Below are 26,730 nucleotides of genomic sequence, written 5' to 3' on the forward strand. Positions count from 1 at the left end.
GAAGAGATTCACCCAAGGTGGTGCACAGCAGGTACAGTTTAACATAAAACTTCCAATTTTGCTAACAGCATAACAATAGAAAAATGACCAAGAATAAACATAAATACGATAAATGAGGTAAACTTGAAAACAGTAAATTGAAACCTAGTAATAAAACTACCGGTGAAACAGAATCAAAAATATACACATTTAACAGCACTGGAATTTAAATACCAGAGATATAATACCATGGTAGCATAATACTAATCAATCATTGAAAACCCACCTCTTCAAAAAAGCTTATCCCACCAATCCAACATAAATCCCCACACCCAGCAGCACAACATAATCAAAGATCGTACTGGACAATTTACTTCCTCTTCCCCCTTGACCCCATGACACCTGATATACTTCTATCTCATGTGACCATAAACAATCTTGTATTTGTTACCAACCGTAATGGCAAACGCCTTACGATGCTTTGTAAGCCACATTGAGCCTGCAAATAGGTGGGAAAATGTGGGGTATAAATGTAACAAATAAATAAATAAATACGTCTAATAAGCATTAGAACATTCAACTAACATAGATATGATGTTAAAGATTTTCTACATTGCATTGCTGCCAGTGGGGGGGTGGGGTGTGCTTCAACATTTTGTTTTCAACCGCAAGGGACAGACAAAGCTCACTTTTGAAAATGTGATGGTGAAACAGCACCTCTCACTGGCAGGAGTCCCGCTTAGCTTAGAGGGAACAATGAACTCTGGCTCAAACTTACTCAGCTTAGGAAGCCACATAAAATACAATCCGGCTGATATTCAGCCCGCAGGAGGCAGGCCAGCTAAGTGCCACGATTGGGCTGAGCCATGATGTTTAAAGCTGAGCTGTTTCAAGTGACCAGCATTAAATATCCAGGTTTTTTTAGCCGGCTTCAACTTAGCCATCCTAAGTTTGTAGCGGCCAAAAATAGAGCTGCTATTTAGGAGGTCTGATTTGGCTGCTAAACTTAGCCGACAAAGCGCTGAATATTCGTGGCTAACCAGTTATATTTATTTTATTTATTTATTTGTTACATTTGTATCCCACATTTTCCCACTCATTAGTAGGCTCAATGTGGCTTACATAGTTCCGGAGAGGCATTTGCAGACTCCAGTGTAGACAAATACAAAGTGATGTAAGTGATGTTGTGGTTAAATAGTTAGATAAAGCTAATGTGGGGCAACCACATTGGAAATCGTGCAACAGGAGATATGTGTCCTGGTTGAACCGTGCATCAGTTAAGTTGTGTTGCAGAGATCGGGCATTTATGTTGGATCGGTGGGGTATGCCTTTTTAAACAGGTGAGTTTTTAGGCCTTTCTGGAAGTTTAGGTGCCCATTCGTGTTTTTCAAGGTTTTTGGTAAAGCGTGACACAGTTTTGTGCTAATGTAGGAAAAGCAGGACGCATATGTTGATTTGTATTTGAGTCCTTTACATCTTGGGAAGTGCAGATTTAGGTATGTTCTTGCTGATTTTGATGTGTTTCTCGTTGGTAGGTCGATCAAGTCAGACATGTATTCCAGACCTAAACCATGGATTATTTTATGAAACAGTGAGCAGATTTTGAAGGTACTTCGTTCTTTGATTGGTAGCCAGTGTAGTTTTTCGCAAAGGGGTTTTGCACTATCAAATCGGGTTTTTCCAAAGATAAGCCTAGCTGCCGTGTTCTGAGCAGTCTGCAGTTTCTTTAAGATTTGTTCTTTGCATCCCGCATATATTCCGTTGCAGTAGTCCACATGGCTTAGTACCACTGATTGATTGTATCATGTTGCGAAGTATTCCCCTCGGGAAGAATTGTTTCACACGTTTGAGTTTCCACATTGTGTAAAACATTTTCTTTGTTGTGGTTGTGGCTTGGCTCTCTAGTGTTGCTGCAGTCAATGGTAATGCCGAGGATTTTCAGGCTGTCTGAGATGGGGAGGGAGTAGTCTGGGGTATTAATAGTTGTGGGGTGGGCAGTGCTGCATTGGGATGAGAGAATGAGACAGTGTGTTTTTTTCATTATTGAGTTTTAGTTTGAATGCCATTGCCCAGGAGTCCATGATGTTCAAGCTGATCTTGATCTCGTTGGTGATTTCTGACGGTTTAGATTTGAAAGGTATGTATATTGTGACATCGTCTGCATATAGAAAAGAGTTAAGGCCTTGGTTGGATAAGGACTTGGCTAGTGGGGTCATCATTAAGTTGAAGAGGATGGGTGATAGGGGTGATCCTTGTGGTACTCCGCAATCTGTTTTCCACGGTGATGAGATGTTTGAGTTTGACTTTACTTGATATGTTCTTGTGGTTAAGAAACTCTTGATCCAATTAAGTATGTTTCTTCCAATCCCGAACTTATCTAATAATCTGATAAGTATATTATAGTCTATCATATCGAATGCACTAGACATGTCGAATTGGAGGAGGAAGATGTTTATGCCTATTGCTATTTCCTGCTTGAATTTGGCTAGGAGAGTGACTAGTACTGTTTCTGTACTGTGAAGGGATCGGAAATTTGACTGCGATTCATGGAGTATGGAGAATTTGTTTATATATTCTGTAAGTTGTTTGGCTACCATGCTTTCCATCAGTTTGGTTGTCATCGGGATGGATGCTACTGGACGGTAGTTAGTGATGTTGTTTTTTTCTTGGTGTCTTTTGGTATTGGTGTAAGATACTGCCTTTTTCCTTAGGGAAGGGACCTTGTTGAAGCATGTAGTTTAGGTGGGATGTGAGGTCTACTATGAAACGGTCTGGGGATGATTTCATTAGATAGTTGGGACAGGTATCAAGTTTGCAGTGGGTGGTGGAGAACCTACTGACCACCTGGACAACTGCATCGACAGTGAGGTAGGTGAAGTTTAACCAAGTTCGGTCAGCCGGGTATTCTCCTGGAACACTGGAGGCTTGCTGACGTCAGGATGTTACGAACCCAGACAGCCAGCTAGCCATAGAACGTTCAGGTACAAATTATTATATTAGATTAGTCTATAAACACAAGGCACCCTGAAAGTGAGACACCACACCTTCAATGGTAGCTTCTGATTTTTTTTGTTCTTTATTCTTTCTGCATGTATGATCAGACACATCCTTATCTTGGAACCGCAATGGTAACACTTTGCTGAGAGAAGGTAAAAGTAAGCTATATGCCTTAGTGGCAGGCTTTGTCACTAAAGTGATTTCTCACTGACCTTCTATAGCAGTAAGCACTCTTTTCAGCTTCTTCATTAAGCCTGCACAATTCTCACATCCTTTTAACAATATATGTGCTGTTTTATGATTAGGGGTGAGAGTGAATGAGGCGAGAGCCGACATTTCAGAAGTTACTGTTCGGTATCTGAGTTGAATGTCAGGAGGGGGGGAGGAATGGGAAGTCTTGCAACCAATTTGATATTCACAATGTTAAAGGGTTCAAATAAACAGCATTAGGTGATAAGCAGAGGTAGGATGGGTCGAAGGGGAAGAGAGTGAGTCAAGGGAGGGTGGGAAGAAGAAAGTTTCAAAGGTTGTCAGTTGACGGTTATTTTACTATTTAGATGGTTGTAACATGGTATGTTATGAAGTTCGAAACATGGAAGTATGTACAGTTATACCATATGCAAAGGATAACAAGACTCATTTAAAATAAGGATTTTGAGGGGTGGGAATACAGGGGACTGGGAGGGGGGGAGAAAATGTTAAAAATAACGGCCGAAGGCCATTCTGATACTTGGACCGCAGCACTGTGCAAAGCAGGTCAGTGTCATTTTTAAATATAATATTGGAGTTTCTTTTCTTATTTTGTATTTTTTATTTTTTGGCTTCTGATATTACCTTCATCTTAGACATCTAAATTTGCCATTTTTTTCCACATAATCTTAGTTGTTAGTTTTGCATCTTTCTAATTTATATTGGTGACATCATATCACATATGCCAACACACATTGGATCATCGACCAATAGTTTTAATATGCATGTCATTTCAACGCTGTATATATTATGGCACCCAAGTTTTCACGTCACGACATCAAGACCCCTAACTATTCCATCTGTCCCTTTACAAATTTGTTCCCCTGATCAATACATATGTGCGTTTTACATTTCCTTGTTATTATTGTTCAAATCTATGTGTGCATATATGTTTTTATTCATATAATATTTGTATGGTGTTTTTGTTTTGAAACACATTATTGCATCGCCATTTTACATATAGTATATTTTGGTATTAGCTTATTCTTTTTTTGTGTGTATTTTTTTTAAAAATCTCTTTACCGAATTGCTACACATATATTTTTAAAGTTTAAAAGGTTATATATTTTGTATATTTATTGTTTTAATTTATTTGTGTGTATTATACTTTAGCCTGTCTTCCCTATTTTTATATATAAATGTATGTTTTTATAGACTCCTGATGCAGGCCTGACGGCCAAAACACGACGTTGTGTCGAGTCTTCAAATTATTAGTAAAATTGTTTACTAACGAATATGCTCCAGTTTCTGGTATCCTTGGTCGCTCTCCCACTTTTTTTACATTACTTGGACTGTTGTAACATGGTTGTTAGTGAAGTTGGTTATCTGAAAGTATGTACTGATATAACATGCGGAAATGCTAATAAAAACTGTTTAAATATAACAATATATGTGCTGTTTTCTTCTCCTTGAGGCTACGCATTTTGCCATGCATTATGATGAAAAGTTGGATGTCATTACTGGCCTAAGGCAGAAAACTTTATATGGAAGACCAAACTGGGACACTGAGTTCAAGCAAATAGCAGACAAACACTCTAGGTAAGGCACGTTAGTTTCTGCCTCAACATAGACACAGTGCCGTTATATCTACATCTAGATTTTCGTTTCATTTTAAAACAAACTTCCAATTTCATAAAGACTATCATGAGGAAATATTGGTATAAACTCTCTATATAATTATTTTACTAGAAAATCTAATATTTAGAAGGGTTTCTGTATCTTTGACTTTAGTCCAGCTTTCAGTTGAAACACACATTTCAATTACTGTTTGGCACAGAAACAGAATAGCATTCATTTTCATACAGATGGTTGTTAAAAAGATAAACTGTGGTAAGAAAGATTCTTAATATAATCGGGGGTATATTTGTTCCCCAGCACACTTGGCAAATCTAGCAAGTCTGTACAATTCTGTCATTAGCTCATCTCAGCCAGTACAGAGAGAACAGTTGAACCTGTCAGACTTGAAAGCAACCTAAGAAATACTCCTTTGTTTCTTTTTGTCTAAGGTTATTTTCTAAAGGAAAACAGTAAAGTAGTATTGTATCTATCCTATTTATCACATTGTATAGACTTTGCCAGCCTTTATTATGACCTCTTGTTTATCATTTATGTAAGATGGAGGAAGAACTGTGGAATCCTTTCTTCTTTCAAGGGAAAAAGGCCAGAAAAAAAAGCAAAGAATGCAAATAAAGAAAATGACCAGAAAAGTACCGTATTTGTTTTCTAATAATGGCCCAACTCTTCTAATAGCCCTCTCCACATTTCTAATGGCCCTCTCCACACACACAGAGATCAGGACCAAAAAACTCTGCAAACTTATTCTAAAATATAAAACCTAGTTTCCCCTAATAACAGCCCCCCTCCCCGTTATTCAGCCATCAGGCATCATTGGAAATTCTCTCTCCTCCTCCTTCCACCCCTCCTGTGATGATTGAATTTCTCTTCTTACCTCAAGGGCCTACACCAGCCCAGGACCATAGCCTTGGTGTCAGCATCAGCTGAGAGAAGAGAAATCCAGTCATCACAGGGAGTTGAGGGTGGCAGAGAGAAATGCCAGTTACCACTGGGGGGGGGAAAGGTAGAAGAGAGAAATGCTGGTCATTGCAGGGGGTGAGGGGGGAGAAATGTGGGAAAGGGAAGGGAAGGAGAGAAATGTGTCGTCCATCACCAATTTCAGGCTTCCTAAAAACTGAACTGTCTCCATTAATAGCCCATCCTAGACTCCAGAAAACGCACTCTCCTTTATATTCAAAGCTATTTAACCAGCCAGACATAGCCGCTGATCAGTTAAATAGCATATCAGCACCTAACGAATAACATTCAGCAAAAGATAACTGTTATCTCCCACTGAATATTAACAACGTCTAGCACATAATTGGCTGGTTCTAGGTCAGTTCCAACCTGGACAGTTACCACTCACCAATTCCCATCTGGATAATTGCCACCTAGGACAATAACCACCTAATCAGTTTCCACTGCTCCACGGAGGACACTTCCCACCCTTAACAATCATAAAGCATCACAGTCTGAAATTTATCTCCTTCCCTCTCCCCTTCCAGATCATTCGGGGGGGAGGCATTGCCCCTCCCCCAAACATTACCTTTAACACACCACACCAAAAAAAAAATTAAACTAAACCAAAATCCAAATTAATAAACAGCATAAAATATAACGCATATATAAAAACTTACACAAAATATTACCAACATATCCACACCACACAATGCTTCTCATTAAAAAATACAATGCGTAAGAAAAAAAGCAAACAAACAGAACACCAACACAACAAAAACAATGAAAGCTACATGCCAGTAAGAAATAGCCAGAAGGGAACAATCGTAGGAGGGAATTGTCCACCTTGGGGGAAAGTCCTAGGAGGGAATTGTCCAGGCAAGAATTGGTGGGTGGGAACTGTCCGAGTGGCAACTAACCTGCTATAAACCGGCTATATTGCGTGACGTATCCGGTTAGGTGGCAATATTCAGCACCTTTCCGGATAAGTTTAATGGTCAAATAGGACCGCATAAATAGCTATCCTATCTTTATCTGCTAAACAGTTATCTAGTTAGCGCTGACTATCGGCATAACCAGTTAACATTTTAGCAATTAAAAAAACCCCAGCTATTCAATGCCAGTCGCCAGAAAGGGCCTAACACTGAATATCCAGGTTTAACATTTGCAGCGGACAGCAAAAGCGCTGCCTGCCACCAGCTGAATATCGGGCCCATTGTTTCTAATAATAGGCTGGATATTTATTAGAAACAATGCGGTATTAGAAACAATACGGTATTTGTGTATTTCAGATTTGCAATGGCAATATATGCGTACTTTAAAAAACTACATGCAAGCCTAAGTGTCAGCAATTGCTCATTTGGTCTTGGGTTTGCATGAGTGATTGACAGGACAATTGTTCTTGCCTCTAAGGAATTTAAAACTACCTCAAAAGATCCTCAAAAAGGAATTTTGTTTCACTTTTCTCCTTAATTTGTTCTTCCTGGATGTTCTGTTTTGTAAAATCAGGCATTTATGCATGCAAGTGCCAACAATTGCATGAGTAGATTATAAAACTGGTACTTACATGTTCAAAACTCCACATAATATCACTTTTTCTTTGACAGTGTTCCTTTCTAAAATGGCTGTTGCGACTCTGATGTGCTGCAGTCTATATATTTACTTTCCAGTATCCTTATATGAATTTTACAAAAGGCTCTACATTCAGGAAGCCTTTTGTAAAATATATGGGAAATTGTGAGTGTCCTGACTTGCGTATTCCATTTCCTACCTGTGCAAAGTCATGCTTGAAAGAAAACTGCTCCATACAATCAGTTATTTATCACATAAGCTAAAACATACACATCTCAATTACACCTCCTCTTCATACCACACATTAACATGTCTACTTAGGGTCTGATATGCATCCTAACTTTTAGAGTTATGCTCATAAATTGGGTTCTTTGAAAATTTATTAGGGTCGAGTGCTTAACTTTATACTCAAAGGGTCCAATATTCAGTCCGCAGCAGTAAGTGGCTTTTAAACTGCTCACAGCTGTGGGCTGAATTAATCCTGGATATTCAATACTGGAGTTGTGTCTGGCCTCCAGCATTCAATATCCACATTAGTGCAGGAACCCTTAGACCTTAACCAGGCACCAGCCGATCTAAGACCAGTGCTTGGTTAACGCCCTGGATAAAAGCAGGACAGCCTTTCAGCTGTTCTAACTTTATCTGCTCACTTAACAGATTAGTGGACTGAATATTGCTTTTAACCAGTTAAGTACTGGCTCTGCACACACTCTACCCACTGGGCTTCCTCTAACTTAGCCAGTTAGTTCTGTGGTGGTCAGCAGGAATGGCCAGAACAATGGGGTTTAACTGGGCTAGAGCCTCTTCTGCCCGGTTAAACCCTTTTAAAGATCAACTCCAAAATTCCATTAAACTCCTAAATTCAGGAGCATAAAAAGTGGGTGGCAACAGGGGCAGATTTAGGGAGGGGAAAGAAAGTTAGGAGCTTAGAACTGATTGTCAGCACTCAGCTCATAAATAAGGCTCATATATCTAGGCAAATGTTAAATGTTGGAGATGTTCCCTATTTACTATTTACAAAGTGGCAGTAAGCCCAACACGGACTTACCGCTCGCTAAACAGGAAGTACCACCGGGCTACTGCAACAGCCCTGCAGTACTTCCCACCCCCAGTGCACCGTCATATCTGGTGTTCCCGGCAGTAATCAGGCAGTGCAGTGTGCTGCCTGGTTACCGCTGGGTTAGCTTAGGAGCCCTTGCCGCCACCTCAATGGGTGGCGGTAAGGGCTCCTCCCTGAAATGGCCGCACGGCAAGTGCTTTACTTGCCACATGGCCATTTCCTGCAGAAAAGAAAGACCACCCTTTTACCAGCTGTGGTGAAAGGGGGCCTTGGCACACATCAAAAATGAACACCGACACCAGGGCAGGCCCCCTTTTGCCACAGTTTGGTAAAAGGGGCCCTATTTGCGATAAGGTTTTGCACTTACGATGTGGTAATTGCCAAAATTCTGTGTTCAAAGTTGGAGGTGTTCTCAGTATCTTCCCTTTCTGTTTATAGAAAAAAAAAGCTTTCAACTGTATGTTAACTGCATTGCAAATGACACAATGCAATTAGCTACACCTATTCAGGTGGCGATTGTAGGAGTGAACAGTAATTCACCACCTAGTGTTAGGAAACAGACATGTAAATATTAAAGTATGTTAAGCACTCTAGATGTTATTATATAAACCATGTCTCCTAATTAGTGGTGCTGAGTTCAGACTCCTATGATACGTTTATATTAGTAGACTAAAAACACGAACTGATAGAAATAACAAAGAATTTATGTACATGAGGATAAGAACTATTTACAAGAGAATATAGTGTAAGCAAATGAATGAAGACAGAAATAACTAAAATATGAACATAAAGGTTAAATAGTTAGAATATCACAGAATAAAAGTAAAATATTAGTTCTTTATATGTTAGATTGAACACTAAGCAGATATTAGTTGGAACAAACATGCACCTACCTCCCTAAGAAGCAAAAATATGTGTCACCTGTTATTACCTGCAAGTGATTACAGAACTTGGCTTAGGACCAGGATCGAGAAGCAGTTCACTTCCCTCAGGAACAGCAGGGACTGCATGTAAGGCTCGATGGCGTTCCAACACGGAGCAGTCAGTAAGATAATGGAGAGAGGGCGGCTGATGAGATAAATTGCTGTCATCCTCGTTGCTCTTGTTGTGTCCTTCTTGCCATGGCAGATGCCTTCTTTAATATCATTTTGATATCAACAATGTCTCGGATAGTCTGATAAGATCATGACAGGTGATTGGTTGGTGCACCTTGTTGTGACTAAAGTAACCACAGGAATGTCTTATGACATTTTCTGGAGACTTCCCCCCTGATTTAGTCTAGGGGTTGACCTGACCCAGGTCCTTTTCATGATTTCCCACATTCCTTTGTCTTGTATTAGCAAGATAGCAGGGTCACAGATTCCTTTCAGACAGGCATGCCTGGACAACTTTCCAATCACAGCACAAGTTTAAGCAGCGATCCTTGCTCTATAATACACTTGTTTGTGTCAGGGGCTCTTACCCTACATGTTAACAGCACTGTCTTATCCACTAAGTTAACAGTTAATGTATGGCAACTGCTTCCCCATTAATTATAAGGTGCAATCCCTGCTGGTTCTCCACCAAATAATATAAGAACATAAGCATTGCCCTACTGGGGCAGACTGAAAATCCATCAAGCCCAGTATCCTGTTTCCAAAAGTGGCCAACCTAGGTCACAAGTACCTGGCAAGGATCCTAAACAGTAAAATAGATTTCATGCTGTTTATCACAGTATAAGCTGTAGATTCTTTTCCCAAGTCCACCTTAATAATGGTCTATAGACTTTTCTTTAAGGAACTTATCCAAACCTTATTTTAGACCTTGCTAAGCTAACTGCTTTTACCACATTCTCTGGCAACGAATTCCAGAGTTTAATTATCTGTTAAGTGAAGAAATCTTTTCTCCGATATGTTTTAAATTTACTACTTTGTAGCTTCATTTCATGCCCCCTAGTCCTAGTATTTTTGGAAAGAGTAAACAAGTGATTCACGTCTATCTGTTCCATGCCACTCAGTATTTTATAGAGCTCTATCATATCACCCCTAAGCTGTCTCTTCAAGCTGAAGAGCCCTTGTCTCTTTAGCCTTTCTTCATAGAAAAGTTATCCCATCCCCTTTATCATTTTCATCTCCCTTCTCTGAACCTTTTCTAATTCTACTATATCTTTTTTTTATTTTATTAAAAAAAAAAAAACTTTTGAGCTGTGGAGACCCAATTGCACACAGTATTCGAGATGAGGTTGCATTCTTTGCCTGTTAGCTATTAATGCAGAAATTGCCACATATTAATTGCTAGGGTGCCACATTAACGTACTTTAGTGATCGTGAATTGCCATGTTAACCATTAACAAAGCTTTATAATTTGGCCCCTAACTACCAGAAATGTGGTCACTCAAAGGAAACATATATGCATTGCTGGTGGGAATACCCCAAACCATAAAATGTTTGGGGGGAGCTGTGGAAAAATTCTGTACAACTTCTGGGACAATCAATAACTATCAGTAAAGAAGTATGTTTGTTAGACTTTGAAGATAAATTGGAATTGAAATGGGACAAATATTGCATATTTGTATGGAAAGTTTAATAGCAAACGGACAACAGTGGATCCAATGAAAGTCCTCTCACAGTTGGCATCTTTCTAAACCAGGTCTTTATTCAGACCTGGTTTAGAAAGACGTCAACTGTGAGAGGAATTTCATTGGATCTACTGTTGTCCGTTTGTCTTTGTTCTCCTGTGGAGAGATCACCTTCTGTGGTGTTTGCTAAGTTTAATGGCAAAACACTGTATTTTGATCTAGTGGAAACAGACAGATCCTCCCACATAGATATGATGGAGAAATCAAAAGCATCAATTGTTATATACGGAAGGAATGTCAGTCCAAACAGTAGGGCAGAATAAAATTAACAGATTATCATCGAGACTGAGAAGTACACTTTAAATTATATTGAAAACATAAGGTATAATCAGAGTGTTTGTTATACAGAGCAAACCTAATGTTGGTTGTAATTTCAGACAGAATATTAGAGCTTCTATGTAGTAAAGCAATTAAGAATAGGAAGAGGAGAGTGATGGGGAATGGATGGAATGGGAGAGCAGGATGGGACAGGAAAGTGGGAAATTATTGGAGAAACTAGTGAGAAAGGCCCGTTTCTGGCGGTAATGAAATGGGCCCTAGCCGGCACCAGACTCCCTTCCCCTCCCCTTACGCTTGTCTCCCTGGTGGTCTAGAGGTACCTGTTCAGTCGGGGCAGGAAAGAAAGAGCCCCCTCTTTCCTGCCTGTACCGGTGCTGCTTGGTTCCTTGCTGCATCGTGTTGGAGTCCGGCTGTCGGCGTGAGTTGAAGTCTCGCGAGGTAGCTTCAACTCTCGGTGGCCATTTTGATTCGACGAGAGCCGGACTCAGACACGATGCAGCCAGGCAGCTAGCAGCAGCGCTGCGGGCAGGATAGCGGGGTTTCCTTCGTTCCTGCCCGAGCGAACAGGTACCGCTAGACCACCAGGGATATTGCCGTAAGGGGATGGGAGGTGACAGGGGGGTGGGAAGGTGTTGAGGGGAAGAGTGTGTTACCGGGGGCGGGCTGGTACCTTCAAAGGGGCGGGGCAATGTGTTGAAAGGGGCCGGGGTGCTGGTCACATCGGTGTTTGCGGCTGGGATTTGTTGGAAGGGGAGGAGTAGGGAAACACGCTGCACGTGTTTCCCTACTGCTCTCCGTTCGTTGATTTGCCTTTTTTTCATGTCCCGCCCTCGATGTCATCACGTGTGACGCGAGGGCGGGGCCTGCCGACATGGTGAGTGTTGTGGCTTCACCACCATGAAGTTACGAACCTGTGTGTGAGTGCCTGCAGTGACGTCAGTGTCCTCAGAACGTTGAGGGTGCGTTTTATTATAGTAGATATGTTGTACGTACATTGAAAATTATCATATAATGACAACTTTCAAAATTATGCACACATATGTTTAATAAAGGTGATCTTTCCTTAAATAGGCTCTTATGTGTTTCCAAGTACGGCTGATTCTGTTTACCTGAAATACACAGGCTCTATGAACAGTTCTTTTAAGCAAAATATCTGCTTATTTTTGGACATAAATTTTTCTAAATCACAAGTTTGGGGGATTCAAGCTCAAAGAAACAGGCTGGTAAATGGATACAGTGATCATTGAAAGCACCTTTAAAAGTAAAACTATAGACTGTGAAAAGATTATATCATTTATAATCTCTTATCTTTGTATTGCAGTAGCAACATTGGAGTTTTCTTTTGTGGACCCCAAGCTCTCTCCAAGATCCTATGCAAGATGTGCACTTCCTATTCATCCATTAATCCAAAGGGTGTTTACTTCCACTACAATAAGGAGAATTTCTAAGCACAAGACTGAACATGGACAAATGAAATAATTTGAATATTATAAACTAGTAAAAAAAGGCCCGTTTCCGAAACAGATGAAATGGGCGCTAGCAAGGTAATCCCCCCTCCCTCCCAACCTCCCTCTTGAGTTCCAGAGCCCCCCCCCCCTCGGCGCATCACCCAAGCCCCTACCCCCCCCCCCCCCCCCCCGGGCACATAAAACCCCTCGCCACCTGCAGCCGCCAATACTAACACTGTCCAGCCGCTGCTGCTTCTCCTGTTGAGCAGCAGCGGCCTGGACAAAAAGAAAAAAGCAAGAAATCATTTCAAACCTGAAACAGTGCTCCGTAGACAGCCAGCTGGCATTGGCTGTTGTCTCTGCAGCCGCTCCTTCTCTCCCCCGTGACGTTGCTGTGCTCCTCCGGGGTCTTCCACCAGGGGCAGTGACATGCAGGGAAGAGGAGGAGCGGCTGCAGAGACGACAGCCAATGCCAGCTGGCTGTCTACGGAGCACTGTTTCAGGTTTGAAATGTTTTTTTTGTTTTTTTCTTTTTGTCCAGGCCGCTGCTGCTTGTCCAGCAATAATTTTGACCTCCTGCAAATTCTTTGGGAACCCACTGCCTCTGTGAACTGGACCCCGGGACCACCCTAGACAACGATAGCTGACACTGCTCAACAGGAGAAGCAGCAGCGGCTGGACGGTGTTAGTATTGGTGGCTGCGGGTGGCAAGGGGGTTGGTGTGGCCGGGGGGGGGGGGGGGTATGGGCTTGGGTGATGCGCCAAGGGGGGATGAGGGCTTGGGTGTTGCGCCAATGGGGGGGCACTGAGAGCTGTTTCGTAGGCAGGGAGAGCTGGCTATCCGGCACTGAATATCATCAGATAGCCGCTTAAGTGTCATTTTAGCGGCCATTTTCCTTTGAATATCGGGCAGATTGTGTGCCTGTGATGCGTAAAGCACGTCAAAAAATATTTTTTTTTGTTTTTATTACTCAGCTCCTTAATTGATTCTTCCTAGAAGTCCAGTTTTGTAAAATCTGACACTTAAAGAAATGCCAGCATACAACACCTACAAGTGTGAAAGGTCGACGCTTATTTTCAAAATCCCAAGTGATGCCAATCCTGTTTTTGAACAAGTTCCATTCTAATATAACTGTCCCTGTTGTATGTTCTGCAATCTGCACATGTATTCCCTGGCATTCTAATATGAATTTTATAAGGGGCTCCATGTTCAGTGAACCTTTTGTAATATATTCTGAGAATTGTGCATTTCTGGACCAGGATGTCCCAATTCCTACCTAGACGTCCTATGCAAAATCAGACTTCACATGTCTAATCTCTGCTTTTAGAAATCTGAAGAAAATAAAAGAAGCATTTCTTGCAAAACAATGGGATTAAACATGAAGGCAATCATCATTCCATTCACATGTACTGGTTCATCGAGTAATTGAATAACAAGGGAGTGGAGGAGTGGCTTAGCCGCTTAGTGGCTAGAGCGCCAGTCTTACAATCCAGAGGTGGCTGGTTCAAATCCCACTGCTGTTCCTTGTGATCTTGGGCAAGTCACTTAACCCTCCATTGCTTCAGGTACAAACTTACATTGTGAGCCCTCATGGGACAGAGAAATATCCAGAGTACCTGAATGTAACTCACCTTGAGCTACTACTGAAAAAGGTGTGAGCAAAAATCTAAATAAATAAACAAGAAAAGTGAAGTTGACCAGCTAGTAGGATCAAGGAAGCAAACTTTACTGAGGACCCAACATGGACTGTGTTTCAGCAACGTGTCTGAATCACGGGGGTCATTCTCAAATACAATTAGTAACCAAATGCTCCCTGTGTTATACAAGTCCCATTAGTCAATCAGTCCAATGCAGAGGGCAGAAGTGTACTACAGTACACAAGACTGTGTTTGAGAACAACCTATGACACAGGCTAGTTGCCAAAACATGGTCTGTGTTGGGCCTTCTGGCCAATTTCATTTTTCTTGTTGTTCATTCTGTATGTTTATGCTTCATCTAGTAATTGAAGTAATTGAACAATTGTCTTGTAGAGGAACACAAAGGTCTTTCCTTTGTTTATAAAACATACCAAGTTAGGGTTTAGCTAGTTTATAGTGCAAAGTTGTAGCTGTATTGGTCTTCAAGGAAAAAATATTATGTGTAATATGTTTTATTGGACCTATTTAAGAATAATAAAAATATGTTGAAGTGCATGACATTTTGATACAGGCCTCTTCTTTCAATTAGCCTATGATGAGTGCTATGGGCCTCTTATTCAATTAGCAGCAGTCAGCAAAATTTAAGGTGCTAACCACAGCAGAGTGAATTGTTTATTTATTTATTGCATTTGTATCCCACATTTTCCCACCTCTTGGCAGGCTCAATGTGGCTTACAATACATCATTAATAATGGAAGCATATAAGAAGACATACATTTAGCATTATAGAAGGATCTTGGGTAACCTGATAATGAAAGAACATACTAGTAGTTTAACAAGCAAATATTGAATGTCAGGCCTAGTCTGAGAAGTGGCACTGAATATTCAGGTCTTGCCTATCCGCTGGTAGTTATCCAGGTGCCAGTACCCAGATAACTATCTGGGCAGGTTAGGACAGCTATTTCTATGGTCCTATTTGCTTGAATAGTTACCTGGGCACTGGCACTGAATATTGGTAGGGTTACCATATGGCTCCAGAAAAAGGAGGACGGATTGAGCCAGCCAGGTTTTACTTCCATTGCTTTCCATTGAAAGCAATGGAAGTAAAACTCGGCTGGCGCAATTGCTTTCCATTGAAAGCAATGGAAGTAAAACCCGGCTGGCTCAATCCGTCCTCCTTTTTCTGGAGCCATATGGTAACCCTAAATATTGGTGGTGCCCAGATAACTTTCACATCTTCCCCAAATCTGCCCTGGCTATAACCAGGTAGAGGATAAGAAAGTAGGGCTGGACCAATAAAAAATGAATCGCAGAAACTTGGAGTAAAAACTGATAAAACAAAGTTTATCATGAAAAAAAGACCATCTCCCCCAATATTCAATCAGCAGTAGTTAGCATTTTTTAAACGCTGATTGTCGCCAGCTGAATTATCCCCCAATATTCAGTGCTGGGCCATGTCCAGGCACCAGCACTGAATATCGGGGGATAATTTAGAGTGGACAGGCTGCTGGAGGTTATGCGGGCCTAGACAATTTTCAGCCGGGACTGCATAAGAGTTATGCAGCTGCAACTGAACAACAGGCCACTCCAGCCCGCCTATTTTTTTTTTTGTTTTTTTAAAGAAATAAAGCTCCCGAGCCCCCTCCCGTCCCAATGTCCCCTCTTTCCTTCCTTCCCTTTGTGCATTAAGACCCACCCCCACAAGACACTCCACCTCTGCCTCCCCCAATGATGAAGGTAAGGCCTCCCCAGGGTTTACCTACATCCCTGGTGGTGGTCCAGCAGGGTTGTTGGGGGCAGAAGCACAACTCCCTCACTCCTGCCCCTTGCTGCACCTCAGAAAAATGGTTGTCACGACATCTCATGGCAGCATGTGGTACTACACTTTTTAGGAGGGGATCAAGGGAGGAATGTAAGGGGAGTGGGGAATAGTTAGGGGAGTTTTCAAGGGATCTGTGAATGGGGGGAAGGTTATATTCAAAATGTATTTGTCAGTGCTTCAAAGCTTGCTTTGTTATTTGCAATGCTGTATTGTAGATTTCAGTGCTGTACTAAGAGGCAGATGCAGCAACCAAACGTAAAAAAATCTAAATCGTTAAAGTCCCTAACGATTTTAAAATAACGAAAAATGCACCAAAAAAAAAAGTCACACATGCTGAGATCGGTATTGAAACGTACAATGTATCAAAGAATCACAATACACATCGTAAATCGGCCCCCAAATCATGCGCAGAGCAGCCAAGCGTTATGTTAGCTGCTCTGCGCATGCCACAAACAGTCAAAACACAGTCAAATCACAAGCACATGGCTCCCAAATCAAAACAAAAATAAAAAAAAAGGATCGGGAGGGGGCAAGGGCGCTCATCAGGAGCGTCCTGTACGGATGGCCTTGCCCCCCCCCCCCCGCTGCTCCCCACTTTCTGCCGCTCCCCCACCCCGAAAAAGCAAAATTCAAGCAGCCCCTGCCCCCCTCCCTTCCTCACTACTCTCTCACCTCAGCTCCGCCTCCCGACATCCTCCGCCCTGTGCACCGCCCCCTTTTGGGGTCGTCGCCGCCATTCCCCTCCTCCATCGGGCCCCCCTCCCTCTTACCGGGCCCGTGCAGCGCCTCTCTCCTCTGTCCAAAGGCGCTGCACAGGCAAGAAGAAAGCTGATGCCTGCCTTCGGTCGCGCGTCTTTCTCCTGCTGCGCCCGCCCCTGTCTGACGTCAGTAACCTACATAGGTTACTGACGTCAGACAGGGGCGGGCGCAGCAGGAGAAAGGGGTGATATGTGTTGTAACAAAGGACTGTGTCTGGAAGAGGAAATGTCTTGGTCTTGCTGATGGAATAAAGCAGTTTTAAGCATATTTTTGGAGTCTGCTTCTGGGAGTGCTGTGTCCAAGGAAGGGCCCTTCCAGGGTCAGCCGAGTTCATACCTGCAGGAAGGCCTGAAGGTGGTGGCCTGCTGACATATTTTGGTGGCAGTGGTAGGATCTGTTGAACTATCAGGTGCAGGAGACTCAGGGAATTCCGGACAGTCGTTGGCAGGATGGAGGTCAGGAGGCCACAAGGGTTCCAGCAGCCCATCCAAAGAGCCAATGCAGCTAAAGGCGAAATACTCTCCTGTTTCTGGTAAGTGTGTAAGGAAGCAGTTGAGGATTCTCAGGTGTTTACCTGGGCTTGAAAAAAAAAAGGAAACTTTTTTTTTTTTTGCGGCCACACTTGGTGTGTTTCTTGAGTTTCCCTTTTCAGGGGCCGCTGGAAGGTGGTCATTATGGATCCTAAGGAGCTGGTCTCCTTCATGACTCATCAGTTCCAGAAGCAACAGGAGCTGGCCCAGAGGTTGATGGAAGAGTTCTTGGCAACCATGTGGGCACAGCAGCAGCCCTTATTGGACTTATTCCAAGACTTCTTGAGAGGAGGTGGGGCCACCCAGGTGGGCAGTCTGACCTCAGCCCCAATGAGTTTAGAGGGACCTTCTGCGGCAGTAGGACCTTTAAATATTAACTGGCTCTCACGGGGCAAGCTTGCGGACAATGATGATATAGAGGACTATTTGGGTGCTTTTGAAAGGGTGGCCACAGCTGCAGGGTGGCCCCTGGAGCAGTGGGTCATTCGCTTAGCCCTTCCTTGTCAGGGGAGGCTCTAGCGGCTTTCCGGAGCCTTCCCTCATTAGAGGTAAGGGATTATGCTAAGTTAAAAGGGGCAATCCTGGACCGGTATGGGCTGAGCAGGCAAACCTATAGGAGGGAATTTAGGGAGTTACGGTGGGCAGAGGGGGAGACACCCAGGGCTTTGGCCCAGAAATTAGGGGATCTGGCAGGGAAGTGGTTAGAGCCAGAGAGGAAAACGGTTCCCCAGATAATGCAGGAATTAATCCTGGAACAGTACTTAGAGGCCCTACCTACCGGATTAAGATGGATCTGGTGCGGAGGGGCTGTAAAACTTTAGAAGAGGCTATAGGAAGTATGGAATGCTATCTGGAATCTCAGCACCAAGGGAAGGTGGGGGAGGGACCCCAAGGAGGTAAGCGTAGCCAGAGGGTTGGGTCCCCAACAGGAGGAAGGGGAGAGGGAAAAGCTTTGCTACAGGTGCGGAAAGAAGGGGCATTGGCGCAAGGACTGTCTTCAGCTAGTGTGTCAGGGAAAAGTTAACGACCATATCTACACCAGTTTAGCTTTGTGGCATACATGACACCAGTGGTGTAGCTAAGTGGGCCACGGGGGCCTGGGCCCCCGTAGATTTGGCCCTGGACCCCCCTGCCGATGACCCTCTCGACCCCCCTGCCAACCCTCCCCCGCCGTCGCCTACCTCTGCCAGCCGAAGTCCTCTTCTTCCAGCGCAAGGCTTTGCTCTGTTTCTGTGAGTTTGACGTCCTGCACGTATGTCAGACTCACAGAAACAGAACGAAGCCTTGCGCTGGAAGAAGAGGACCTCGGCTGGCAGGGGTTGGGGTCCCCCGCCAGCAAAGGTAGGCGACGGCGGCAGCAGGGGAGGGTTGGCGGAGGGAGGGGGGTCGAGAGGGTCGTCAGCAGGGGGGGCAAAGTTGGTGGCGGGGGGGGGGGTTGGTAATGAACATTACCAATCTTGTATAAGTTTTACTGTATGTTAGACTCCAGATTCAGTATTTAACTCATTTTGTTGCATTACAGCTGCTTAATAAATTGGCTCTTTAAAGATTAACGTAAAAATATGCCAGTCAATATCAGCATTGACCGCTACACTGGAAACTGAGGGTGGTCCAGGAGTGGAGTCGGCAATTATGCGATTAAGTGCCGATATTAAGCAACTATATTGGACCATATAAAACACTCTTTATGTGGTGTCACTTAGGCGGTTAAGTGCTGAATATTGTGCTTAACCACATAAGAGATAGCCAACCACATAAACTCAAGACATTCATTGTTGGTGCCCAGACATGGCTCAACATTGAATACTGGAGCATAAAGCTGGTGACAACTAGAAAACCACTCACTGCCATTGGCTGAATATCTACCCCTCTTTCGTGCATAGTAAGAAATGTTTGGTAAATATTAATTTATTCCACTGTGCCACAGAGCTTTGCCGCAGAATTTTCTAACCCTGGCTGCTAAATGTACCCAGAAAACTAGAGGCCTTGTTTGCTGTGTACAGTTCTGAAACATGGCAGAGATCTGGCTCCTTCGTATTTCATTATACACATAAAATTCTGCAGTGCAGGAGTCTCTGATTGAAGTTTCCAAAGTTCTCTGTTGACTCTTGAATCTCTTCCTGATGCTGTGGAAGCAAAAGAGCTCTCATTTAACATGGAGCAAGACTGGCACCTAGTGGCAGGAGTTTTTACACTGCACACTTAACTATCCTTTCTGGGCACTTAATCTGTTGAAGTTGAGAGCTAAAATGTCTTATTATAACTATTTTTGTCCTGTAATTAGAAGACCAACAGAGAAATTTAGAAATGGCAAATATTAATTGCTATTATTTAAAGTACTAAACTAAAAATTCAGCAGTGTAACAACTGCTTTTATCTTTTCCTCTTATTTCTTTTGCCCTCTTCCATTCACATCCCTCTGGTTCTCCTTCTTTTCCCCTTCTCTGATCTATGTTTATAGCTGCAGCAGCTGGAAGCAGGGAAGAGGCTCTGAGCTGTTGCTGCCCCTTGTTGAAGGGATGACAACTGGACTGGAACTTAGGTTCTTATACACTGGCTAAAAGTGTAAATAGCTTATTCCCCCAGCAGATGGCAATGTAGCCCACTGTGGCATGTTAAGTAGTTCCACTGTTTTGTTGTCCTCTTTCTGAACTGATTTTCTCTTTTTTGGTTCAACTACTGCTCAATAATGTCTTGTGTTGCTTAGTTCTCTCCAGCCCACAATAGTAGATAAGAGTACTTAGCTCTTATTTCTTGGATCAGAGTGGTCCCTTTTGGACAAGTTCAGTATGTGGGGATATTTTGGAGCAATTCTATAAAAGGCGCTAAAAATTAGGTGCCCAAAATCAGTGCTCTAAGATAGTATTCTATAATGGCATTTGAGTGCCCAGCTTCTGAGTTACAATACAGCCCAAGTTATCATGTGGGCACCAAAACTTACACCATGTAAAAGGCAGGTGTATATTAGTGCCTTAGGGCCCCGTTTACTAAGCAGCGTTATAGGCGCGTTAACATTTTTAAAGTGTGTTAACCATGTACGTGCCTACAATATCCCTATAGAGGCCTACATGGTTAATATGCGCGCTAAGTGTAGGCGTGTTAAAAACACTAACGCACCTTAGTAAACAAGGCCCTAAATGTTAAGAAGAACCAGATTCAGTGTAGTACTTACCTTTCTCTACTAAGAAAACAAATTATTTAGTCCTGGTGCCCTTCTCTGTGAGCCAGTTCTCAGTCTACAACAGGGTATTGCCTCCTGTCCCATGACTTTGTAATTTCCTCTGAAGTCTGTCGTGAGGGACCATGTGAAATGCCTTCTGAAAATCTAGATAAATCCATATTTTTTATTTTTTTATCCCCATCAAAGAAATCTAACAAGATTGGAAAGGCTAAATTTGCCCCAGTTAATAAACAAGATTCATAGGGGTCTCTCCTAGGTGCTAAGAAAATCTTGCAGATGGGGAGAGGAGTGCCAGAAAACACTTCTTTGCTTTCTTAATCTCAGGGAGCTGTGTTTGATCCCCAGAGAAAGTAGGAAAAGAAGCAGCTAACATCTGTGGCATGAATTTAGCTAATTCTTATTTCCTACAATCAAGTAGTTACAAGAGCCGAAATGATTCATGTACATGAACATGTAACCAGCACTAACAGTTTAGTAGCAAGAGAGTAACTATTAACAAGCAACAAACCAACAATTCCTCGTTAGTATAGTGGTGAGTATCTCCGCCTGTCACGCGGGAGACCGGGGTTCAATTCCCCGACGGGGAGAGTGAATATTTTATATTCAGCTCACAAATATTTCAGTGTAAAATGCTTTCAACCTGCTATACTGTTTTCAATCAGGGGCACTAGATATTTACAAGTTTTTCTTATATGTCTTCCCTTGTGATTAATTTGTGGAGAAAGTTATTAACATGGTTCATATTATCTAACGCTGCCCCTGAGACACTTGCCAACAGGGAACTGACTAGTCTGCATCTCCTCCAGCGCCTTCGCCCTCTTTTCTGTTCTGTGCAGTCCTTCTCTAATTATATAAGGGCCTGAAAACAGATGAAATACTATTTGAAAATGAGGACATTTTTATTGCAGATTTTTAGTGGTGCGAAACAACTTTTTGTAACAACAGAGAAAAGCAACTACCTTACTGGGAATGAAAAGCAGGCTAGCTGAGCAAAAGTCAAGATCCCGATCAACAGACATTTAGAAGAAGAGGAGCTTTACTCTCATTTATGCCAGCAAATAACCTTCAGACGATGAGCTGTTGGGGTGTGTGAATGCAGCTGTACTGCTTTCGGTCTACATGCAGGATATGGAGCAAGTCGCTTCTTTTTTAGCAGTGCAAACTCACACACTCTGCCTTTATTCCTCGTGGAGTCGTGCTCAGTCGTGGGGGGTGGGGGGCACGTCTCCTTGTTGACGAAAACTTAGTGCACAGGGGCTTTCTTAATATAACAGGCAGTGCAATCGTTTCATAAATGTCAGGCTGCTATATGTGAACCCCAGAGAAGGCAGACTATGCCTTTATGGTTAGAAAAAGAAGCTGATATCTGTTGTGATGTGAATTGTGTAAAATAGCTATAAGGAAATAAGAGTACAGGACGCTGAAATGATTCACACAACAGAGAATCCACCCTTAATTACTGTTTGGAATGTAATGGACAGCCTCTTCCAAGGCAGATGTAGCAACCGTTCCTCGTTAGTATAGTGGTGAGTATCCCCGCCTGTCACGCGGGAGACCGGGGTTCGATTCCCCGACGGGGAGGTGCAAGCTTTTACCTATATTTGGGGCATGGGATTTTGCAGAGCCATATCAAAATTCTCTACTCTGAATTACTGTTTACAATATAATGAACAGCCTCTTCCAAGGTAGGTAAAGCAACAATTCCTCGTTAGTATAGTGGTGAGTATCCCCGCCTGTCACGCGGGAGACCGGGGTTCGATTCCCCGACGGGGAGGTGCAAGCTTTTACCTATATTTGGGGCATGGGATTTTGCAGAGCCATATCAAAATTCTCTACTCTGAATTACTGTTTACAATATAATGAACAGCCTCTTCCAAGGTAGGTAAAGCAACAATTCCTCGTTAGTATAGTGGTGAGTATCCCCGCCTGTCACGCGGGAGACCGGGGTTCGATTCCCCGACGGGGAGGTGCAAGCTTTTACCTATATTTGGGGTATGGGATTTCGGAGAGCTGCCATATCAAAATTCTCTACTCTGAAAGCAAACAGTAAAAAGGGTAAAGACCTCGTGCTTTTGTATGAAAAGTTTTTTTGTTCCTGCTTCACATTCTACTGCCCCTCCATTTATGCAACTGGAATGGTTTAAAAGACCAAGTACTATACTAAATAGTTCAGGCTGATACTTCTATAATGCACTCACTGTTTGTGGCACTAGAAAATAAAGAACAAGGCATGTACAAAAGTTTCTTTAGCAGCTGGCGAAAAAAGGCAGTGTGTTAGCGCTGATAAAGGAATCAGGGTGCAAATGATGACTGCTGAAATGCTCCAAGATGCTACTGTTACAAAACGAAGCAGAGCTGAATACACACTCTCCAGCATCTCTTCCTTACTTTAGGGATGCATCCCAGATATGATCTACAAAGTAAAGCTTTTGTCCCTAAATGTGTAATGGTTGAGGTTCTTGAGTTTTACTCAGCTGGCCTGCTTTTAATTTCCACTAAGGGACTTTTCAAATTTTTTAAAGCAAATTTTAATAAGGACATTAATGTACCTTTACTAGAGAATGGGCTGTAGGAGCAGGAAGGTGTATAGGAAGTACAGCGACTACTCTGTGTCTCCTGGGTGAAGTATCTCAGGGTGGAGCTCCATAAAAGTGACCTCATTAATGATTTCCTCTATAGATAATTACATTCTGTACCCTGAAAACAGTATAGCAATATGTTTCATGAGACTATGCTCAATTAGATTTTACAAAATACTGTCTGAAAGCAAAAGGTAATAAAACGTTAAATCTCCCCGTCGGGGAATCGAACCCCGGTCTCCCGCGTGACAGGCGGGGATACTTACCACTATACTAACGAGGATAAGTTGCTTGGTGCCTTTTACTTTGTTTTCTGAACAGAAACCTAATGTGCGCTTTCTGTACATTTTGATATTATCTCAGCTGTTCCTAATACTCTTATTTTTTTATATTGAGAAATAACGATTAGCACACTATCAAGCCATACAGATCAACTCCATTTCTGCCAAATAAAAAGAATCAGGTTGCAAGCTCAAGGGCTCCCGATCCTGCTCTTAGAAGAGAAAGTAAAGCTGGATATACACCTTGTATCGGCTCTTCTATACTTACCAGAAGATGCATCCTTAGAAAATAGCTGTCACATAAAAGAGAATAAACTTCTTTTTCCTGAATGTGTACTGGTTGGAGGGGTTCTTGATTTTTACTGGGCTGGCCTGCTTTTAATTCCTAGCAAGTCAGTTGGATTTTTTTTAATACCCGTACAAGCAGTGTTACCTCACTATAACCCGGAGTAAAGCTTCCATTTTTTAAATAGCATTTTATCTGATTTTAAGCCAGCTTATAATTTTAAGGTACTTTGCTAAGGAATGGGCTTCGGAGAGCAGTGGGGGAACTGTAGCCCTCTGCTCTGCTCCCCCTGCTTGAAGAATTTTAAGGGCAAGGTGGTATAATATTACCTTTGTTAATAATTTCCTCTATAATCAATCAAAAGGAAATTCAAATAAAAACTTGTAAATATCCCACTAGCCTGACCTGACTAAAAACAGTATAGTAACTGCTCACAATTATACAAAACGGTGTCTGAAAGCATAGGACAATTACATTTTATAGTGATAAAAGCTCGCATCTCCCCGTCGGGGAATCGAACCCCGGTCTCCCGCGTGACAGGCGGGGATACTCACCACTATACTAACGAGGAACTGTTAGTTATTTGTTTGTTAATAGTTCCTCTCTTGCTGCTGAACTGTTAGTGCTGGCTACACGTTCAGAGATTGTATGACTCATTTCAGCTGTTGTAACTATTCATTGTAGGAAATAAGAATTAGCTCAATTCATGCCACGGATGTTAGCTGCTTCTTTTTCTAACCATAAAGACACAGCACCCCCTTTGGAACCGGCTGTTCTCTATTTTGTACATAGAAATTACGAGGGTGGGGACAAGTTTCCTACAAGTTTTGAGTTTATGAATCACTTCATTCTCTTGAACTGTGCAAATAGTTCTCTCCTAATAAAAGGAAGTAGGAATACAAACCAGAGACGTCAGCTTCTCCTTACCATAAATGCATTATCTGCTTTCTCTGGGGATCAAACATACCACCAATGCCTTCTGCATTAAGAAAGTAGAGATCAGTGTTTATTGGCGCTTCAAGCAAGGCGTAGTGCCCCCATGGGTGCACGGAGCCGCTTATAATTTGGCGCCGTGCACCGATGGGCATGCCAACCGAGCCAGCGGGGTGCACGCGAGGCGTGACGGGCATGTTCCCGCTGCCCAATGGGCACCCTCTCCTCAAGTCACTTCACTGGCTCCCAATCAGATACCGCATACAGTTCAAGCTTCTCTTACTCACCTACAAATGCACTCGATCTGCGGCCCCTCCGTACCTCTTTACCCTTATGTCCCCTTACGTCCCTACCCGTAACCTCCGCTCTCAAGACAAATCCCTCCTTTCAGTACCCTTCTCCACCACCTCCAACTCCAGGCTCCGTCCCTTCTGTCTCGCCTCACCCCATGCCTGGAACAAACTCCCTGAGCCCATACGCCGTGCCCCCTCCCTACCCGTCTTCAAATCAATGCTCAAAGCCCACCTCTTCAATGTCGCCTTCGGCACCTAATCACTACACCTCTTCTCAGAAAACTTATCTACCCCAACTTGACATTTCGTCCTTTAGATTGTAAGCTCTTCCGAGCAGGGACCGTCCTTATTGTTAATTTGTACAGTGCTGCATAACCCTAGTAGCGCTCTAGAAATGTTAAGTAGTAGTAGTAGTAAGAGCGACAGGGGCTTAAAAGCCCCTGGGAGGAGCCCGGATGGCCTCTTCAGGCGCCCGGGCACCAGCATACACCCGCCCCCCCCCCCCTACCCAGTTACTGTGAATTGTACCTGTATGTATCTTGTCGCAGCTTTGGCAGGGTACCCACGCCTGATGGTATAAGCTAGGCAGCTAGGATAGCTGCGCTTACGGTTGAGCTCCCTTGCTGTGCGGTGGGGAGCAATGTTTACGATTGGTCAGTCTTGCTAATACGGCGGACTCGGTTGGTTAATGAGCCAAAGGCTGAATGTTGGTTAATGAGCCAAAGGCTGAATTCGGCTTGGGTATACCTAAGGTTTTATGATGTATTCTATCTATATAAATAAAGCTGCGGCCAAATTGTGCCATATTTAAGAAAATACCATGAGTCTGGTGATTATTGTTGTGTCATTAATGTAAATATCTGTTAACCTTTATGCCCAAGGGGTCTCGGTTGCCTATATTATGTCCCTGCCTGCAAGATTCGCTTCTTGTGAATTAGCAGAGACCCCCTACGACTTGGTCAAGAGCAATAAAGGCAATGTGTTACTATTGGGATGAAAAAGCTGGACCTTACTAGGTCTATACTTTTCTGCACATTTTCTGCACATTTCTGCCATATTTAAGAAAATACCATGAGTCTGGTGATTATTGTTGTGTCACTAATGTAAATATCTGTTAACCTTTATGCCCGAGGGGTCTCGGTTGCCTATATTATGTCCCTGCCTGCAAGATTCGCTTCTTGTGAATTAGCAGAGACCCCCTACGACTTGGTCAAGAGCAATAAAGGCAATGTGTTACTATTGGGATGAAAAAGCTGGACCTTACTAGGTCTATAATTTTCTGCACATCGATAGATAACCGAAGGAATAAAAAAAATACCAAGAAATTAAATAATTGAGCTTTTGGAGAATACTGTGAAATTTAACACCTTTATATATGATTGAAAACGAAACCTTACAAGTACTGTAAGAAAAGGTTCAAAGCCAAATGAAGTTTTAGCATACATAGAAAGTGGAGGGGGGCCAGTGGAACCCTAATCTTTAAAAAGGATCTAGGGAAAACATGAGGAGCTAGAGAGAACACACATGTAGTTTAGTGGTTACAGCAATCTGTTACAGATTGAAGAAAAGAAGATGCACTTCTCACTAATATCCCCTCAGATCTTCATGAATTCAGGTACAAACTCAGGGGCCCTTTTATTAAGCCATGTGTCTATGCGCGCCCAACATGTGCCAAAATGGAGTTACTGCTTGACTGCCGCATGGCTCTTGCAGTAA

The 26,730-nt window shown here is 42.8% G+C and overlaps 1 protein-coding gene and 6 non-coding genes across 7 annotated transcripts in view; 5 read left to right on the forward strand and 2 right to left on the reverse strand.

Annotated features, from left to right (window-relative positions):
* NOX3 (NADPH oxidase 3) overlaps positions 1-12,712 on the forward strand; it is a 109,788-nt gene extending 97,076 nt beyond the window's left edge. The window contains exons 12-13 of the mRNA XM_030195489.1: positions 4,640-4,764; positions 12,586-12,712. Coding sequence (XP_030051349.1) covers positions 4,640-4,764; positions 12,586-12,712 — 252 coding nt within the window. The remainder of the gene's footprint in view (positions 1-4,639; positions 4,765-12,585) is intronic.
* Positions 12,713-21,157: 8,445 nt separating this feature from the next.
* Positions 21,158-21,229, forward strand: TRNAD-GUC. The gene has a single exon. It is a non-coding gene; the product is annotated as a tRNA-Asp (tRNA).
* Positions 21,230-22,151: 922 nt separating this feature from the next.
* TRNAD-GUC lies at positions 22,152-22,223 on the forward strand. The gene has a single exon. It is a non-coding gene; the product is annotated as a tRNA-Asp (tRNA).
* Positions 22,224-22,344: 121 nt separating this feature from the next.
* Positions 22,345-22,416, forward strand: TRNAD-GUC. Its single transcript has one exon. It is a non-coding gene; the product is annotated as a tRNA-Asp (tRNA).
* A 121-nt stretch (positions 22,417-22,537) lies between these two features.
* On the forward strand, positions 22,538-22,609 carry TRNAD-GUC. The gene has a single exon. It is a non-coding gene; the product is annotated as a tRNA-Asp (tRNA).
* Positions 22,610-23,432: 823 nt separating this feature from the next.
* On the reverse strand, positions 23,433-23,504 carry TRNAD-GUC. The gene has a single exon. It is a non-coding gene; the product is annotated as a tRNA-Asp (tRNA).
* Positions 23,505-24,287: 783 nt separating this feature from the next.
* On the reverse strand, positions 24,288-24,359 carry TRNAD-GUC. Its single transcript has one exon. It is a non-coding gene; the product is annotated as a tRNA-Asp (tRNA).
* Between the last annotated feature and the right edge of the window lie 2,371 nt (positions 24,360-26,730).

The sequence above is a fragment of the Microcaecilia unicolor genome, chromosome 3 (assembly GCF_901765095.1).
Source record: "Microcaecilia unicolor chromosome 3, aMicUni1.1, whole genome shotgun sequence".
Classification (NCBI taxonomy): domain Eukaryota; kingdom Metazoa; phylum Chordata; class Amphibia; order Gymnophiona; family Siphonopidae; genus Microcaecilia; species Microcaecilia unicolor.